The sequence below is a fragment of the Mycetomoellerius zeteki genome, unplaced genomic scaffold (assembly GCF_001594055.1).
Source record: "Mycetomoellerius zeteki isolate Tzet28-1 unplaced genomic scaffold, Tzet1.0 scaffold202, whole genome shotgun sequence".
NCBI lineage: Eukaryota > Metazoa > Arthropoda > Insecta > Hymenoptera > Formicidae > Mycetomoellerius > Mycetomoellerius zeteki.
Window position 1 is genome coordinate 267,408 of NW_017256980.1, and position 21,307 is coordinate 288,714.

At 35.6% G+C, this 21,307-nt stretch overlaps 1 protein-coding gene across 2 annotated transcripts in view; it reads left to right on the forward strand.

The window, feature by feature from the left end:
• The window catches only part of fax (failed axon connections), a 37,231-nt gene continuing 15,924 nt past the window's right edge, over positions 1 to 21,307 (forward strand). For both annotated transcript variants that reach the window (XM_018447481.1, XM_018447482.1), the window contains exon 1: positions 1 to 657. In XM_018447481.1, coding sequence (XP_018302983.1) covers positions 307 to 657 — 351 coding nt within the window. In that variant the 5' untranslated portion in view covers positions 1 to 306. The remainder of the gene's footprint in view (positions 658 to 21,307) is intronic.

Sequence of the window (21,307 nt, forward strand, 5' to 3'; positions counted from 1 at the left end):
CGCGGAGCGAGCGGCGGCGAGTCCGAGAAGGAAGGAACCGGCCGGCGACTCGGCGAGCAGAAAGCGGCGACGAGTGCTTGGCGTACGGTTTGTGTGGTGCGCGCTACCGTCGAGATAGGCTCGAGATCGGAGAGTGCACGCGCGATCGAGCGGAGGCGGCGATTTCAGACGAGGGAGACACGAGTTTTGAAGTAGAAGCACGCGACTATAGTCCTCCACTCCCCTTCCTCCTCCCCTCCGGCCGGACGGTAAAGGGGACGACGACGCGAAGGAGAATTTTAGAGAAACGCGTAGCGTCGAGCGATAATGACGATGGCAACCGAAACGGAGAACAACGGGCCCGAGAGCAAGGAGATCAAGGACGTGAAAGAGATGAAGGAGGCGCTTAAGGACGACGCGCCGCCGGACAACAAGCAAGAGGAGAAAGACGCGGCGGCGAAGAAGGATGAGGTGGCCGGCAAGAAGGACGACGACGCCACCGCCGCGGCTGGCGGCGCAGCCACGGCGCCGGCGAAGGCCAGCACCGTGCACCACCCCGACTACGAGAAGGACGTTGTTTATCTATATCAGTTCCCGCGGACGCCGCTGCTCCCGTCCTTATCCCCGTACGGTCTCAAGGTGGAGACGTGGTTGCGGTTGAATGGCATCAAGTACGAGGTGAGTGCCGCCAAGCATTTTTCTGTTCCTCTCCTTCCTCCCTCCCTCCCTCCTTTCTTTCCTCGATTATACGTAGGCCAAATTGGTCCCCTCGCATTTTTCTTTCTCGCGTACGTGCGTGCGTGTCTATCTATCCGTTCGTTCGTTCACCGGTCTACGTGCCCGGTGAGGGAGGATCGATTGCCTTTATTCTAGTCTCTGACTGTCGCTTCTCTCTCTCTCTCTCTCTCTCTCTCTCTCTCTCTCTCTCTCTCTCTCCCGGAACCGCGCGCGCAGTCGATCCCTCAGAATCCAGGCGCTTTCCAGATGTAGAATAAATATCGTAATAAATAAACAACATTACCTTGTCTTCGAAGAAAGAAGAAATCTCAATGACTGCGTTCAGCAAAATGCAGCTTTGCTATTGTGAAACTCGTTGATATGATTGGTTTTGCCCTCAGTTCCTCATGTATATAAATGTATCTCTAATGAACCTTCTATAATGAGCCATTATCTTAGTTTTAAGCCGTAAGAATTGATAAATCATAGTCGATTATTCTTCTCACGTTCAACTGTGATTGGTCGTTCTTTTAAGACTTAAAGTTTAGATAATAACTTATTATAAAAGCCAATAAACCTTTTTAAAGTAAAATCTCACTCTTAAAGATTGGAAATTGAGCCATTCCTTTTGATTGAAGATTGGCTCAATTTTCATTCCTTAGGGTGAGATTCAACTCCAAAGAATTTAGAGAGTAAACAAATCGTGTTAAAGAATTTTACAACAGTTGCAAAGCTTTTTCTGCTAAACGCAGCCAATCTCGCCATACAATACGAAGCAGAAGTCAATAATCCGCGGATTCGCAATTCGGCAATTGAAATGTACTTTTTGCGAGGTCGATCAGTCGTAGATAAGCGCGTTTCCACGTCGATCGCGTCTTCCAGTCCGACGATTAGAGCGAGCAGGATCGTCGCCGAGTGGCGATTTAAATCCCCCGTCCTCGACCATCGCAATCGGCGACATGGCGTCGCGATTTAATCCGCACGGCTGGTAATGTCGGCCGCACGGAACGCTACGACGCGACCGGGAGGATGATTTACTGGATGCCTCGAGATGCAACGAACGCGCGCGCGGCATAGCATTTCGCTCGGTGTAAAAACTTAAAACAGAATTTGGCCATGAGATGACGAACAACTTTTGATTGGCCCGTCGTTTTTGTCAACTTCATCAAGTTAGAATGAGACAGCATATTTAAAAAGAAACAGTACTCTCTAAATTCTTTGAAGCGAAATCTCACTCCAAAGAATAAAAATTGAGTCGTTCTTGAAAAAGAGTGGCTCAGTTTTCAATCGTTAAGAGTGAGATTTCACTTTTTAGAGTGACAATTAACTCTAAAAATTTTAATGTTTACTATAAAAGTTTATCCTAAATTTACTCTAAAAGTTTTACGTATATCCCCTTTTTTTCACTCTTGTTTTGACAAAATTATTCGTGGCCAGACTGTGTTAGAGGGTCTCTAGCTCAGCGGGAACCAGGGTGTGGATGAAGGAAACGCAACGCGCGCTCCGATCTTTCAGACGTGGACCCGAGTAGAAGCCTGTTTACGTCCGTGAATTATCTCGCGATTGTCTTCGAATTAAACTCCGCGAGAATCGACTTGAAAGACGCAACGCACTGAGACACAAATAAATTTCGCCAACGATGGGATTATAAAAAGAATCGCTCTGTCGCGAGAAATTGTAGCAATTTTTATGCTATATTTAACAACTCTCCCTTCGAACGATTTCGTTCTCTCTGGGATTGTCCGTACGTTCTTCCAGTCGAGGTATAATCTCGGCGTACGTGCTCGAGTGCGCATCGCGACATCGTAAGCGTAATTATCTTGCTGCGACGTACGATAAAAATGCACGCATAAAGACGGCCTTCGCGCGGACCGCTTCAAAATGGCGGCTGCTGTCAACTTTCGGAACTGTGCCTTCGACCTAGGCACCCAGTAAACCCAGTGAAAAATTGAGAATTTAGTTCCGTAAATTTGTTTTGAGAATTATAATTAAAATTTTTTAAAAAATCGTAACGATATACTGGGAAAAGAATCTAGTTGCATTAATTGGAATTTTGGTGGGAAATGAACAAATCAGAGCTCTTTGCACGGAAAAAACGGTTTTGCTGAAGTATCTAAAAATTTAGCTGTAGATACAGATCTGAATATAATTTTGTTGAATTATCAATCTGTCAGAATTCTGGTCGAAATAATTAGAGGTCCGATTATGATCAAAGTTCTGTACACAGAAAAATATGTTGTATTTGCACAAATGCACAAATTATACTTTCAAATATTTAAAAAATTCGTACATCTACAAAATAAATTCGTTGCAAATTTGTTCAAAATATTCTGAATCCTAGTAAATTCAACACTTCAATCAAGATCATTAAATTAAAATAAATTTATTTTACTTATTATATAAAGCCGCTTCTTCAGTCAATTTTATAATATTTTATAATATTCTTTAAAAGGAAATAAATTCTTGTTTTGAGTACATATTAATGACTCTTTCTAAAATTTGTAATAAGTAGGTATATTTCAAGATTAATTTATTTAAACAATAAAATAAATTAAAACGCAAATAAGAAATGATTAAGATTTATTATCAAAAAAATATCTATGTTAAAGATAACCGTTTTAAAAGAAGTCTTAAAAGAAAAAAAAGTAAATTGAGTCACCTTTCTTAGCAAGAGAACGATATTTTTCTGTGTTTGGTTGATATGATAAGAGAATATACCAGTTTTTTATTAGCAAAATATATGTTGAGATTAAAATGAACATTTGACGAAAATACACTTAAAAAAGACAAATTGTTTATTTGATTAAATTAATTTAGCCAAATAAATAATTTTTTTCTCAGTGTATAAATTGATTAAATTAATTTATACAAATGAAAATAATAACTCTTTTGCATACGTCTGTGTTTCTGGATCGACGATTGGGAAGACGAAAAACGTAATATTATATCTTCAACGCTTGCACAGATATTCGCTTGTTATGCTTCTTGCAATATCAAGTTTCAACCACGCTTCGAGGAGTGAGTCTCGAGATGCTTTTAATCGCGAGGCGTGTTTTTACTCCCCGAGGAGCTATCTTGGCATTAGATTTAATTGATCTCTCTATCCAGACTACGCTTCTACATGTCCGCGATTTTCGTAAAAATAGGTAGATAGCATGCTGAGATAGATGGTCATTTTTAATTCGGGGATTAATTGCAAGCGGGAATTTAATTAATACAGTAATTCCGGAGTAACGTCTAGCGGTACGTCCGTTCCCTCCGAGACGCTAAAGCGATCGGTCGTTTCTTTCCGCTGCGCGATTTTATTGATATAGAAAGCAGGGCATCCCGCTTCCGAGACGAGGTAAGAAAACGCTCTTAGACGAAAGTTCCGTGTATTTCGTCGGAATTGTTACGCTTGTTTCGGTGTCTGAGAAACGCGATGCAATAATCGGCACGTCGAAGTCATCGGAGGAGACTGTCAGTTTTTTTTTATTCCTCACCGTCAATCATTGTCTCGCCGATTTGAAGATAGATATCGTAAAATATCGTAAAATCCTCTTTCTCTCCCTCGCCAATCGTCGCGAAAATCGATTGTTTAATTTGTTCGCCGTTGTCGTCGACGATGCTTTCTCGCGCGAAAGTTGAAATTCTTCCCAGCGAGATAACGTCCCTCGCTCCCGGCTCGCTTAATTATCGCGATTCATTAGGATGATATTGTGAGCGAAAATCATCGCTAATGATAGGAATAATGGCCAATTGAGAATTCGTTCGCCGCTTCGCTTTTGTATCTTCATTGTCGGCTGCTGTGTGGTCGTTAGCTTAGGAGCGGCGGGTTAACGGGCTTCTCACATTTTCATTATCGCGGCGAGCTGTAACACATACGGAACACTTCCAGCCGCGAGATTCTAGCGGACGATGATTTGAAACTTACGTGTCTTACATTGAAGATACCGAGGTAGAAAACCAAGTCTGTCTACGAAACTTGAAACGAATTTTCTCTTCTCGCGAATATTGAGCAAGCAGGTTAGAAGTACCGATTCACATAAATGAAGATATCATGAATATCCCGCACTTCCTTTCGATCGCTTGGGCGATCTGTTATCAACAGAAAATTATGATTGTCATTTTTTACAGTAATTTTCTATCAATTTAAATAAATTAAATATATTGTAATTAATCCTCGAATTGAAACTTTATTACATTGAAAAAAAATTACTAAATCTTAATACAGACTCAGATGACCGATAAAAGAAATTCTCTTATTTAATTAGATCAATAAAAAATAATAGTTAAATCGAACAAATTAATAGTTTTTATCAAATAAATATATATTACATTTAGTAAATACTTAAAACTATTCAATCAAATGTTTATTAAAATTAATTTTTTTTCCATGTAGAGTGTATCGTTCAGAACGCGGTTTGAAATATTTAGGATTTTCTCATAAATCAATCATCACTCAAACCAAGTAGGATATTCCACTGAAATATTCTTTGCGCTAAGAAAAAAATATCCTGAACTATTTGGAGAACTTATATATAACTGTTCATCGCGTCGCAGAGATACATTTTCCGTAGTTGTAATTCCGCGCAGAATTTCGCGCCGGTGATCTCTAGCCTGGTTATCGACCCTCGTGACACATTTGTCTTCCTTCTACATTGTCGCTCTTGCTTACCCCTTCGAGTCGCGTTACCCCGACATCTGTTGAACATAACGTCATTCCTTCGCAAGGGAAGAGTTGCTGTGTTAAACAGAGGGAATGTCTTTCGTGATGCTCGTAAGCCTTTCTCAACGAAGTTTTAGAGCGAGTTTCAAAGAAATGCTCCTAATCCAATCTAGGTTTATTGCCGGTGAAATTAATAGCTTTTTCGACCGTAGCGGGTTTGAACCGACTTGGATTAATGACATGCTCTACTATTGGTGGACGTTACATGCTCTACCAATAGTAGAGCATGCAACATCATTAATCCAACCCAGATCGGTTTAAACTTGCTACGGTCGAAAAAAACGCTATAAGTTACGTTAGATATCGGTTTCTGAGAGAAAAAGCTTAGCAACGCTATCAATACGTGTTATATTCTAAGATACTTGTCATGTTTTAATAAAATTCTGAAGCAAGCTTTAAACAAATGTCTCTAATCTAATCTTACCTTAGAGAAAATTCAACAATTTCACATCAATACAAAATATTTTATTTCAAGAAACCCATCATATCTAATCTGAACAAAAGACTCGTTCAACGCTAAAGCCAGTATTAATAGCTATTATCATTAATATTTTCGACTTTAAGACGTATCAGTTGTACAGATTATTTATGATCCACTATAAATAGTATATAGAATTTATACCGATATTAGAAGCTATTACTCATTTTAACGTAATGAGAACGCAGATAATTGGCAATATAATTAGTTGTTGCATCTTTCTTTCTGGACTTCTTGAAAACTACGTTATTTTCTGTTTTCGAAGTATTTGAAGCAAAATGCTTTGTATTTCTAGGAACGTGTAGCAAAAATCCGTTATTCCTAGCATTTTATCGCTCATTCAAAAACTATAATTATCATCTCTTCTGAAAACTTTCTATATTCGTTCGATTTTTAATATTTAAAATCTTAACACATTTCTTTGAATAATATTAAGTAAAATTTACTTACAGTAAATAAATATTTATTTAATAAAAAAGTGATAGTTAAATCAAATTAATGATTCTTGTACTAAATAATTAAATGTTTATATTTAGTTAATTACTTTTACTTAAAACTATTCAAACATTTATTAAAATTTAGTATTTTTTCCAGTGTATATAATCGAAAATGCGTTGGGTAAATTTTTTCTATATATAATTTCTTTTAAACGTACATTTAGCATTCAAGAATATCGCAATTCTCTACGTTAGTTGATTATTTCGCTTTTCAATCGATAGTCATGTACCATAACTGCATGCCGAGAAGTGACAGCTGACTTACCATAATATCGTGCCATGAGATATCATTCACTGTATTTTCCCAATGAATACCCGTTCCGATCGCGAAATGGTAGAATTGGAAGAAAAGAGGTCACAGGTAATACGGAGGAAGTTCCTATTGAACTAATCATTACCAAGATAGCTACAAATAACGGGTGGAATGGTCGAGATCAATTGGTCAAGCTGACCAATTTCGGACATGCTAACGGTTATATCGCGCATCCTAACGGACACGTCATTTTTGAGAAATATTCTCCTCGTGTTTCTTTGATTCCGTTTCGTATCGACATCTCGTAACTAAAACGACCGACACCATTCTGTAACCTGGAGATAGCAGGAAGTCCACCCTATATCTGGACGAGACCTTTTTATCTTCAAAGAAAGGATCTTTATATTATCCTAGTTTCGTATTTAATTTTTGCCGAAAAAAGAACGTGTAACCTTGCGCCAAAGATATCTCGGATAAACTTGGAAAGCGAATAAAGAAAAACTTATAAAAAGTTACTAATTATGGTTTTTCATTTTCTAGTGAATTTGTGGTTTAGACTTAATTTCACTTAATCTGACGATAATATCAAAATTGTGTTTTTTTTCTGCTGTGATTGATAATATCACTAAACTGATGGTTTTGTAATGTTATCTTTAAAAGTTATTTACGCTCAGAAAACCGAACGAACCGGAAGATAACCTTATCAATCAGAATTCTGGTTACCTCAACTAGAATTATAATTGTAGATTCAATCAGAAAATTTGTCCATTTTCAATTAGCATTCCAATTAATGCAACCAGACTCTTTTCAGTATATTACAAAACCATCAGTTTAATTAAACATAGCTAGAAAAATACAATTTTTGCACTGAGATAAAAATTTTTGATATTTGTAATTGTAATTACATATTATAATTATGATAATAATGATGTTATTATAATTATTACTGCTTTAATATTAATAATAATAACTAGCATTATAACAGTAATAATTATAATTATAACATGTAATTATAGTTAAAAATAGAAAAAATTTTTCTCACAGTACAGATTATCATCAGGTTGATTCTAACTACAAGTTAAAATGAAAAATCAGGCCTAGAAAGATGCGAAATTGTCGAGAGTTCGAGATATATATCAGAGGTTATCCATATTTCAAGATAAACGCTTCGCTTAAACTCGTCGTTTCTTCGTTTCTAAACGCGACAATATATCACGAAGAAGTGCGTTTCTCTCTTTGATGAAGCTGTCATTGTGCGAGGAGAAAAGCGAAACGTTTCAGACTTTCGTCCGAAAGGCCAGGACGGCGCTAAAATGTATGTTACTGTCGTTCAAGGAATGCGGCTTTGTCCGCTTTTTCCCGACTCTGCTAAGCACAGCTAATCAATGAAATCGCGTGAACGTCAAATTCTTTCACTTCCACGTTTCCACTCGATATCCCGCGATAGCCAGGAGAATATTTGAGAGGAATGGGTTTTAGATATATTACAGAATTGCCACAAAACTGGAAATTAGGAAATTGTCAGGAAAAGAAAATTGAAAAAGTCAGGAAAATCAGGGAACATTAAAAGAATTTTGCAAAATTTTCTGGAAAGTTAAAATTCTTGGCTTTAAAGAAGTTTAATATATGTACATTAACACCTATGTAGTTTTGGAATACTGCCAACTTAACAATTAAAAGTCCAAACAGTGATGGAAATCAGGGGAAAGTTATAGAATGTTAGGATAAGGAATTTATGACAACCCTGTATTATTGCTGAACAACACGGGGATAAACGGAGGATTTTGCGTCCTCAATAGCCAGCGCTCCGAGAACATCCGATTACTTCAAGCATATATATCTTTGTAGAAGGTTCGTGCACTGTTGGAAAAGCACATACCTCTCCAGCATCGAAATCCTATTTGTTAAGGAAGAATAGTAAGAAAAGCACTTTAAAAAGATACAAAAGCGAAGACGCCAGGCAGGAGACAAGGCAGGAGATAGGGCACTAAAGCGATTTCACGTAATCAATCCGTAAGAAGAAAATAGTTTTCTATCTAACAATAAGTGCGGTGCTCATGGTGCGCGAACACTTACCACGCTGATGTAGAAACAATTGGCAAATTATTAAGTGCAGCATCCGCCCGTTAATCCTCCCGGAGTGTTCACACGTGTTTCGCACCCATCTGTCACGGGTTTCCCATCACCAGCCTAACTGAAGTATAGAACGCATCTCGTGGATGCAGATCTTAGATGTCTCGTGCAAGTTCAGAATGTAACGAGAGAACCAATAAATACGACGAAATGAACGTGTTCAAAGATCTACAGTGCTGTATAAGGTTTTTATTCCGTGAAATGTCATGCAGAAATTTTTGCATATTTTATAATGATAAATATAAATATAACAATAAGTATAACAATAAATAATAATTTGCGGTGTACATCTCGACATGGATAGATTGTCTAGTATCAACAAAAGTATAGATCAGTGTTCTTCTTTCATAATGATATTAATTGTTAACGCACTCCTTGTCGAATCAAACTTAATTAACAGTCACTTAGCTATCAAGAAGGAACATTCATGACGTTTGAACTATGTAGTCATCTTTAGTTCACTAAGAGTGCATTGTTATCTTTATTTAATTTGTAAACTTGTTAAAGATGGTATAAAATAAAGCGAAACGTTCATACGTATTTTTAGAAGAATGAATGTAACACGAATTCTATCATGGAGTAAATATATTTTAAAATATTGTAATTTGTATACATTAAATATTAACTACGTTGTGCTCTCAATTGTCTATTTTCCATTATTAATATTTATTTTTAATATTGAGAGAGTCTGTGAATTATCTTATTTTTAATTGTTGTTTTATAATAATAATTATGACAGTTACTACAAAATTATTATTATTATTATTACTATTAATTTATAAAATCGCATGTATGTTCAATTTCGCTTCGAATTTCTTCTTCAAGTTCGCTTGCTTCGAGAATACTTTAACAGCTCTTGTATTTGTATGACAAGACGAATTCACTCAAAAGTTATCAAAAATTCCGTAATTAAACGAAAAAGTGCGTAATTTCTGAACACCCTGTGTATTATCGAGAATTCAAGAAAACTGTTGATATTTCCGCCAGCTTGGTTGGTTCATCCTGACTTATCGAAGAAGGAAGGGTGAGGAAGGAAAGGGCGGAGCGGCATAAGAGATGGCTCTTGGAGCCGCTGTACTCGGTACAGCTGCACGCATCTTTGACCTTCGGTCATTGCATAGGCGTAAATCATCGTGGTTCACGCTCGAAAGGAAATTTTTAAGCGATTAATGTACACGATATATAAAAATATTTAATGGATTATACGCCAATGTCGCAATAACTCTAATTAAATCTCTCGATTTTTCGCTTCCTTATTAAATGATAATTAAAAGCTATTAATCTCTGTTAAATTGTGATCCTTTGGAAATTACTGTTAATAAGTATATTATAATAATAGTTATTATAATTTTGTAATATCAATTATTTTATAATAATAATATTAGTTTTGTTTTTTTTTTATAATTTTAATATTAGGCTTTTAAGAGAGAAATATGTGCATCGTAAAACTCATCAAGTAACGAGTCGATCTTAAATTCTGATCATTTCCTGTATAAATATCGTTTCTGTGATATCCACGACGCGAATATCCGGCAAAAGGTCAATTGGAGGTATAGTCCGCATACCAACGCTATTTGTCTCTACAATTTTAAATGACTGCACAATGCTTGTGAATTCCTTCCGAAGCGTACTGTAAAAGACATAATCAACACCGACCGAGTTATGGTACGGGTTGGGTCGCTCACAACTTAACGAGCCATGAAATTAGCTGAGTCATAGGATTTAAACAGTATTCTACGGGAGAAAAAACAAAGTGCTCCCGGTTAACTTAGAAGAAGCCGCCGACGTTATTTTTCCCACCGTCGTTCGTTCCTTCGAACGATGCTCCCACTGGTTATGAACCGAATGTTTTAACCGTTATGGAAACTGCATCGTCTCGAGGGAAGATGCACGCGAGTAGCACAAGAAACGTTATAGATTTTATGTATATGGAAACAATAATTTTCTCGGGGAAGATGAACGAAAGCGTCGCGGTTTATTGCCACGGATAAGAGAAGCCGAAGATTCTTTATTGAGTGAATAGATCGGATACAGGGAACCGTTTTACGTCCATTTGCGATCTTACGATCAGCGATCCCGGTTTATACGAGATCAACGTTTATACGAGACATAGATCAGCATTAATCGGAGAATGTATTTCCGCTGTTGATATTTCTGGAGTACAGTAGTGATGTATATTTACACGTGATGTCCTAGATTTATTCGTTGTTTCTTTTTGATTATAAACGTGCCGACAGATGCTAATGAATAGGCAGATTGTTATCGTTCTCCTTCATGCTATTAATGAAAATTTAATTTAAGACTTACCGCTATACGTAACATTAGAAGTCATGATGATCTCCATTGTCGGTTACAATTTTGTTAATTAAAGGTCAATTTCACGAATTTTATACATCTCGTTAAAAGCCACACGTAAAAAAAATTTTAGTCATAACCGTAAAGTAGTAAGAAAATTGGCCAATCACAGTCAAAAGTGCGGTTTTACGTTTTAGAATGTTCGACCATGATTGGTCGAAATGTTTACGATCTTACGATTGCGACTAAAACTTTTTTATCTGTGATGGCCTTAAGGGGATCATAAAGTTGTCTGGTTTACCGGTTAAATGCAATTATTTTCGTAGTACGATATCACATATATTATTTTTATAGATTTGGAAATCTTTTTTAAAATTAAAGTATACGCATTAATATTAATATACTAGTCTGTAGTGTGAAATTTAGGTCGAGAGCGATAAAATATTTTGAGAAATTAACTTCTTTATTATTTTCCGGTCCAATATGGCAGAGCTAAAGTTATCAAGTTGCGATAACATTGCTTGATATAAAAACTCTGCAATCTGTACTTACGAGATTTTAGGCTACAGACTAGTAGATTAGAAGAAGTTCAATTATGACGCGACGTCGAGTTCTTGGAATTAGACTTATACCCGTTTCTATGCCATAATGTAATTAAATTTTAATTTCCATTCGACTAACTTTTTATCTTTTTCTAGTTCTTAGGAGAGAAAAAGATGAAGAGTAAGTGGAACTGAGATTAAAGTTAATCTATATTGATAGAAACGACCATTAGACATCTAAGTCTATATATTGTTCTACGAAAATTCATGTACACGTGTGCGTGAAATATTGATGTAACAGTATGTAATGATGTGTCGATGACACGTAAATCGTATGTGTACAAGGTCCGATTGCATCAATGTTACTTTGACTTCAAATGAAGCTTAAAACTCTCTTTTTAAAGCTGAGAGAGAGAGACAAAGGGAGAGAATTTTATGCCTTTCTTAAAGTTAAAGTAACGTTAATGCAATCGGGCCTAAGTCCTATTGAATCGGTAAAACAGCGATTATGTCGAAGTTCGGTCTGTATTTTCGATGTGAAAAATGCCATGTTTGGCCAAGGCGATTCTTCATGCCTAATATTTTTTGTAAATGTAACAATACACGATTATTTGTCGATCTTGAAACACAAAGCTGGAATAGTAATATCAGACCTAAACTAAAGCTGGAGTTGTAATATCTCAAATTAAATTGACAATCGATTTAATCTATTATTAAATTTATATAATTAAGCATCTCTTAAAAGGCTTAATTTGATGCTAATAAGTCTCTTAAAAACTGTAAATAATTATTGCGAAAAAAAATAGCACGGCATACTCCATCGAAAAAAATTAATATTCATATTCGACAGAAAACAAAATTACAGCTAAAGGAACACCGGGTAGATTGTGGGAAGGGGAATCAACTTACGTATCCTTCCTTCTTTTTTACCAGCGAGACAAAAAAAAAAGAACATACAGATACTCGCGGCCGATATACATTCCAACTACGCCGTTGCCGCAACCTGTTTTAAGGCGCACAGTGGAGTAACGGCGTTGATCGCGATTATTGGCGATGGTGCCTTTCCGAGAAGCTTTCAAAAGACAGCGAAAATACAATGTCAAGCGAACGGGGAAGTGGAGGAGGAAGCCAGGAACACATTGGCTGGCTCGCTCGGTCGCTCGTTCGCGCGTTTCTCCTCCTAGCCGTACGTTTCCGGCGATTTAAAGAGCCGCGACCTGCCTCAACCGTAAAGTAGGTGCATATTTTCCTCACCTGCCGCCAAGTAGCCGCGTACGCGTAAGTACATGTGCACGTGGCACGCGCGCGTATTGGTGCACACGCGTCATTAGGTACGCGTATACGCGGCCACCACGGATCTTACCCCGCTAATCCGACGCCAGAGAGCGGATGAAAGTTTGTAAATAAAATTTCACGTGACGATAGCGAGGAATTCGCGATTACGCGCGTTGGCGTCACTTCAAACGTCTTCCGTTTTACGACACGGTAATATCCGCGGGATGAAATGGATGAATGGATATGGGAACGTCACAATCATAATTTTAACGATATTACAGTATATTTACCGGAAAATGTGGGATCTATTTCTTTCCTTCCGAAACGGGAGAAACGGATGTCGTTTACCGAGACTTTTTAACTTTTTATTTATGTATTTTATTATGTATTTTATTTGCTAAGTTTCACGCGCTAATTACAAATATGTTAAAACCAAGCTCGAAATTAGTGTTATAGAATATAATTATTTTCTAAACTTCCCATTTTTTTACAGGGAGAATAGATTTTAATTTTTTTTTTAAATATTAATGCCGAATATAAAGTTTATTCATTGCAAGATATTTTTTAAGTACGTCTTCTTTCATAATTTCTTCATAATGCCTTTTTATTTTAAGCGAGTTTACGACTTCGGCATATTTTGTAACCGGAGTAATTAATACGTTTAATTATATGTATTTCTTATCAGTGTATCATGATATGAATGTTGCTTGTAACATGCATGTTTCGTTAAAATTCAACTTGATCGAATCACGATTAAAGAATTATGTTATCTCCTATGCGAAGACAAGTTTTAATTGGTATATTTTCTCTTTTCTCGTAAAAATCTCGTATCAATATATCGACAACAAAAATAACTTTGATGTTTTTTTTTGTTTTCGCACATTTTTTCTCTTTCAGATTTATAAAGTGAGTTCAAATTGCCTGTTTCATAAACATATCAATTATCATTAAGTGATACGATTAGCAATTAAATATACGATACTTTGTGAGATGACATTAATTTCTAAACGTAAATGCAGAATTTGTGTATTGACGGAAACGAATAGACAAAATTACTTTCGTTTGCTATGCAAAGTTGTCAAGTCTCACGCAAATCGAACAAAGGTTATTTAACGCTAATTGTGAGTTAGCGATTCTATTGTTGACTTAATCGCGATGCAAACATGCAGCAACGACAGTCACTATGTTAATCACAGTGAACGATACACATGCATACATAACAATAACTGTACATTTATTTTGCGATGCGTGTTCTTCGTCTAAATAATTTTTCTTTAACATTTTCATAGAGTACAGTTCCATAGATTATACAGTTAGATACAGTTTTATAGATTATTTGATAAAGGGAGAAATTAAGGAAATACTTTTGAAGAATCTTACTTTAAAATTGCAGGTAGACAAAGTCTTCAACCATATCTAAGTGAGCATTAATTCAACAGAATTCTGATTTCGTGAAAGAAAAGAAAGGACGCAGTTACAAATTTATTATTCGCAGTTACGTCCATTCAATATGAAAACTTCGCAAAAGAATACGAATTAATTTCATGCGAAATGCCATTCTAATCATGACATAGATATGGACTGCGTCATCCGTATCTAAATAGTATATCAAATATGATCAACAAAAATGAGAGAGAGAGAGAGAGAGAGAGAGAGAGAGATGAGTGAGTGAGTGAGTGAGTGAGTGAGTGAAGACGGCCAATATCTCTCTTTTTAAAAATATTAATTGAATAGAAAGAGATAGAGACTAGCCATCTTTGCATCCTATCTCTTTCATTCTTGTCGATTAATTTTATTAATATTAATATTTCTTCTAATATTAGTGGACGAAATTACGTAAAATCATACGAATTTTAGAGAAGTCCATACAATCACAAATGTGATTATATCTGTTTGGACTTTTGTTTTACACACGAATGCCGCAGTCCACGTTCTATCTTTGATTTCAACGAAGAATATCAGTCGTCAAGTTCGCGCTCATTAGCGAACGTTCTCCGCGTTACATCCGCCATTTCAAGAATCTCGTATCGCGCTTGTTATTCGAGCGCGTGCCAAAGGCCGTCTTGCATCAATATTTCGATGCCGCGAGAGCGACGGGTGCGGAATGGAAATCGGTATTCATAAAGCATGCCTCCCGTGGCAGGACGCGACGATGGCGATAAAGAGGAGCGTATATGCGGCCTCCGGGTGCTCACTTTATATAGTAATGTACGCGAGTCGCACGTATATCGCTAGACGGACAGCCCTCGGACGCACCGGCGAGCGAGGAATAATGCGATACATATTGACGAGCTGCCGATGCTCGGTGGAAAACAATCTCAACGCGTGCACACGCGACTACGGAATTACTTCTTCGCGCCTTACTCCTCTCCCTCTCGTTTCCTCTTTCCTTCTAGCCATGCCAATCGCTATGCATGCCGACCGGATGATTTACGTTCCTTGCCGATCCGATTAATTCTTGAGGAATTTTTATCTTCCCTCCCCCAAAGTGTTTATCGATATTTTTACTGACACGTGTCAGTCGATAGGCTGTTATAAACCGTTTTATATGAATTTTCAAGCGCTCTTGTAAAAAAGTTTGCTAGCTAATCTGTAAATGATCTTTTCATTCTAGAGGCGTGTAAATGTTAAATGTCAAGATACTGCGATATTACTTGATTCACAAGATCAGTAAACATTTTGCTGCGATATGTATATACGGATATAAATAAAAGATATCTGTAGAGTAAGCGAGTTTTAAAAAATATGCTATCTATTAAAACATATTTATGATACATTAATTATATGGGTAATATTTATTGTAATATTTATCATAAAATAATTATATTTTGGAATAATTATATTTTCTATCCAGCAATTATCGTGAATAAAGGAATGAAAGAGAAGAATATAAATACGTAAATAAAACACATTTGCATTTGAATAAAGCTAAATGCTGCCCACCAGTAGTGCTGCCCTTTTTGGTTCTATTAACGAAGAAAGTATCTACGTAATAATAAATCGCAGTACAAAATTATAACGTAATCACATATCGCGTAACGTAAAAGATATACTGAAGAAAAATTTATTAAATCTTAATATATATTTCTTTAAATAGTAATAAACATTTACAGTAAATAAATATTTACTTAATAAAAAATGATACTTAAATGAAATTAGTAATTTTTGCATCAAATAAATATATGTTTACATTTAGTAAATTATTAAATTTACTTAGAACTATTTTTTAAAACTATTCAACTATTCAAACAAATATTTATTAAAATTTAGTATTTTTTTTCAGTGTATATACAAGTCAAATAGATAAAAATTTCAACTTGTGCTATCAATTTCTCTTTTAATTAATTGAGAGACGCAAGACTTACCTCTTCGCGACTGTTTTTACTTTCAGTCTGATTGCTCGCTGTTTGCGATCAAGCGGTCGATGATAAATTGGCGCCAATGTGTGCGTGTGTGTATGCGTGCGTGTATGTGTGTTTCTGAAATTTCTTTCAATGATAAATTCTCACAAGTCACGTGGTTAATCAGACGCGATCGGTAATGCATAGTAAATAATGTCGATCGTAAATTAAGCGATTCTAGAGTATTCTGATTAAGCGACGTAAACGCGGCGCGAGTTTTTATCGTCCAGCATGATCGGTCAGCCGGCGCAATTATTCATGAAGAGTGACTCACCGGAATGGTATATCCTGGAATTCATTCTTATAGTTACTGACGCGAGAACTATTGCAACATGGTCATACGCATTGAAGTTCTGCTCGGGATGTCGGTTTACATAATTCTAGAACTAATTCGCGATTATCATACATCGTTGTCACAACGAGATTGTCTCCTCTTTCGAAAAAGATGTCCGGATTAATTTAGCGATGGAGATTTAATCACGTTTGCGATTGTGCGGACTTTTCTGAAATTTGTACTAATGATTTTACGTAATTTTGTCCTTTAATATTAATAATGATAATATTAATATTAATATAATGATAATATTAATATAATATTAGTATTATTTATTATATCTAATATTATTTAAAATATTTTCAATCAATTTTTACTCCAAAATTTAATTTCAAGGTAAGCTAGTAATATTCATTAATTTTTTTATACATGTATCATTACGTTACTTTTCATATTATATATCGAGAATTTATCTTTCCTTTAGTCAGTTTCTGTCTTTTTAAAAGTGAAAGGATATAATTGCCTATCAATATAGTATTAATTACAACCCTGGTATTAAATTGAGTCTAGGAATATATACACACTCTCGAGGGATTGCATTATTAAAACGTGTTCATGAATGTTCAAGATAGGAATGTGTCAACAACTACCGACCTTATCTTGTCTTAATGGATAATATTATATTTATGTTACACCAGATTGATTCACGTATGATAGACGTAATTTCTCGCGTTTCGTGCCGTTTAATGCAACCTCGATTTGACGTTCGACATGCAATCTTCTTCGCATCATGCTTTTCTTAAATACTCGCAGTACTCGCTATATAACACACGCTACAACACCACGTGCGACATGCGTCTGTAGTTCTGTACTTTATCCGCGTAACACGATATTTTCTCGATATTATTATCGATCCCGTTACGCGGGATATTACCTGCGGTATAGGTGATCCTCCGGAGTCGCTCGGACATTTCAAATGCACGAAAGTCCGCGGCATCATTGTTGCCAACGAGCGTTACGAACTGCTTCCCGGTAACGTTTGCTTTGTCGTTGAGGAAAATGCGTCGTACAACTCAGTCGTAAATTTGCGAACGATCTTTCTGAAGGTGAAACGTGATTGTTCTCGCGTTTTTCGCATCGATTTTCATTAGTATCGCAAAGCGGAGCAAGAACGAGAGTCCTTTCGAAGGACCATTCTGATAAAGCAAATTTGTAAATAATGAAGCTATTCCCTGGGTGGTCTCAGGCAAAGACATAGAGCATGGATTGCGCCATCCGTATCTAAATAGTATTGTATATCAAATGGTCAACAAAAATGGAAGAGAGGGACCGTGAAGACGGTCATTCTTCTTCTTCTCTTCACTGATCGAGATAAAAACTTTTTGGTATTTGTATAAGTATTTAACAATATTTGCATATTACTATAGTTTGGGAGTAGATACTATCAGAGTCACTAAATTAATCATATAGCCCCGTATTGTGGTTAGCCTATTAGCCCCATCCGTTCATTTTTTAAAAACATTAACAGTATACGATAACAAAGACAGATAAACAAAAAAAATCTGTTGGATTTTATTAAGTAAGAATTACGCTTACTACCTAAATGGAAATAAAATATCTCAGACAATTATATACAATTGTGAAACAAAAACTTTAAGAATAAAAATGTTTACTTAAGTGTACGATTTTTTTAAATTGTAGCGTAACTTCTATCATAGATGTGTTAGGAACGAGATGTTACAGCAGACTGAGCGGCAGTCGCTGCTGCGTGCTCAGACGAGTTTACGCGTGTCTGGCGCGATTTGTTTATAACGTAGCCTCGATTATTTTACTTACCCCTATAGTTTACTGACCCCGGTCTCCCCTAATTATAATCATTTTCAGTTGTCAACTATATACATATTGGTTGATAGAACTATACATGTAGTTATTCTTACTATAATAATCATAATCATAATTAATAGTAATATGTAACTATAGTTACAAATAACAAAAAGTTTTTATGTCAATAAAGAGAACAAGATTGATCGTCTTCACGCTCCCTCTTTTTTCATTTTTGTTGACCATTTGATATATTATTTAGATATTTCTCTCAGGTCTTTTCTTCGACGTATTATAATTGGTCGAGTAGAAAAAGATAGAGACTGGCCGTCTTCGTGTCCCATCTCCCTTTTACCGATCAATTTTACACAGATGGCGTAGTCGATGCTCTATGTCTTTGGTCTTGAGACTACGAAGATCTTTCGAGAAACTTCGGATACACGCACGTGTCCATATGAAAAAGATCACAGTAATAAAGTGACCCTGCAGAATTTCTGAGAATTCCTAAAGAGATGGTTTAACTGGAAGCAATTGATTTTCCATAGACCTTGCTTAAAATATAACATTGGGTCGACAAATGTTCAATATTGCATTCTTTCTACGTGCTTATTTATAGATGTCAATGCTGCGTCGTACCTGCGGTTTTTACCGATCTAATCTCGTTTTATCGAATACCAATGAAATATGAAGTTATACCTGAGAAAAATTTTTGGTTGAAAATAAACGAATCAAAAAATTCTGATCGTATATCAATCAGAAATCTTAACTACACTGAAAAGAAAATACTAAATTTTAATAAATGTTTGTTTGAATAGTTCTAACTTCTAACCAGTAAATATTTACTAAATGTAAATGTATACTTATTTGGTACATAAACCATTAATTTAGTACTATTCAAAGAAATATGTATTAATATTTGGTAATTTTTTTCAGTGTAGAATTATATAATAAATTTAACTAGAAAATTCTGATTTGTCCATTTTTAACCAGAATATCCATTAATGCAATCAGATTGCAATAATAGAAATCAAACTGTTATTTTACGAATTTGTGTGGTGATAAATTAACATGACTTCGAAATTCGGTCTCGATAACTCGGATTCTATTGTACATCTATTACCTCCTGTTTATCTCCTCTATTGCCATTGTTCTAAACTTGCATGATTCCAGAGACGCAGTAAAAGATTTGCAAGCGATGGTTCATGCAAATTATATGTACAGAGTTTGTGCACACAGACACGAACAATGTGCACATTGTTCTTGGGACGTACTAACTGCGCGTGAAATACGACGTGCTTAGTTCGTGTCTGTTACTTATATCACGCGATTCAGTGGAGCAAAAAAATAAAAATTGTACATGGTAGAAAATTTTTTTGTACGATATACATAATACTGTACGATATACGCCGTTATAGAACGGTTTTTCTTCTTATCTCCAAAGATATTTGAACTTGTTTCGATAATAGAAAGAAATACAATTTACGATTACAAAAATTGCTCTTTTTTGTAATTAGTATGTCTAGTATATATTTGAATTTTCTTCAATGTTATCGCGACTATTATTTTTATCTGGGTGCCGTTATTGTTACGAGGGCAAGTCAGTCACGATCGAGACCGGAGCACGTAACTCGCATTGTGGTAACGAACGTTTCTAAATATAATTTTTATTACCTGCCTCTTCTTTTGCTTTTGTCTATAGTTTCTTCCTATAAGTTTCTCCCTAAATTTCTTTTTAAGGAGGCATAGCACTCCAAAAATATATTCTGCCATTTATCGGTTCCGTGTTAATGTTAGAGGATTTTCCATTTATATATGACCTCAAGAGGATACTCTACAAAATAAAGGAATTTCGTATAACCCTAAAGTACTGGATTTAGGATTGCGATCCTCTCAATACTAGAAGAATGTCTTGCATGTACTGCACGCATACTACTGTAGCATGTAAATAACAAATCTCTTCTAACAAGTAAGCGTGCCGCTAGTATTTTGTGTATCCTTTTATTTCAAAAGGCTATTCGAGTTATTATAATAGAATTTTCTATAGAGGAATTTATTTTTGATCATAGCTCATATGTCCTCATTTTTATAGATGAACACATGTTATAAATATACGCATCTGATTAATATAAGATTAATGTAAGATTTTTTGCTTAGAGGAAATGCTAAGAGGAATTCCCCGCTTATTGACAGAATATTTTTTTTGGGTGAGGGTAACTCAGGCAAATACGTCGCGCTGAGATTTACGCCGCAGAAATCAGAAAAAATAGAAGTAGGGGTAATTTTCCCACAACTATTCTGTTACATACCTTTATGTTATATTAGTATTGTGTATTATGATTTTAGCTTCTTACTGTTAATATTAATGAAATTATTGTGAGTTGAATCGATTAGTCACTGTAATAAGTAGCGCCATCATAAATTATCTACATAAAATGATTACTGTAGGGCGTGTAAAAAACCTAGTGGTTATTTCGTGATACATACGTGTAGAGGAATAGTAAAGCATGTTTTATAGCAAAATACAAGTGCTTTGCTTTCGTATTCTTTATTTAGTTTGCTGTCTTGTATTGCCTGTTTGGGATATACGGCATTTTTAGCGGATGGGATTTATGCCCAAAGCATACAAAGTGCGCAGATTAAATTCAATGCAATGAATATATTACATGAAATATGTATCTCATGTCATAACACTTGTAATATGTAGCAAGATTGTAATTATTATTTATTACTTCATATACATATTTATCATTTTTATTTCTTAATAAAACTTTATAAACGTATTTTATGAGTTATTGTGTCATTTTATGTTTTATTTATAAGCATTATTTAATAAATTTTTCATAAGCCGTACATACTCTCCCCCTATGAGTAGCCATATATTCCACCCCTATGGAATATACGGCAAAAATGCAAGGGTTTCAAAAAGTTCATTTC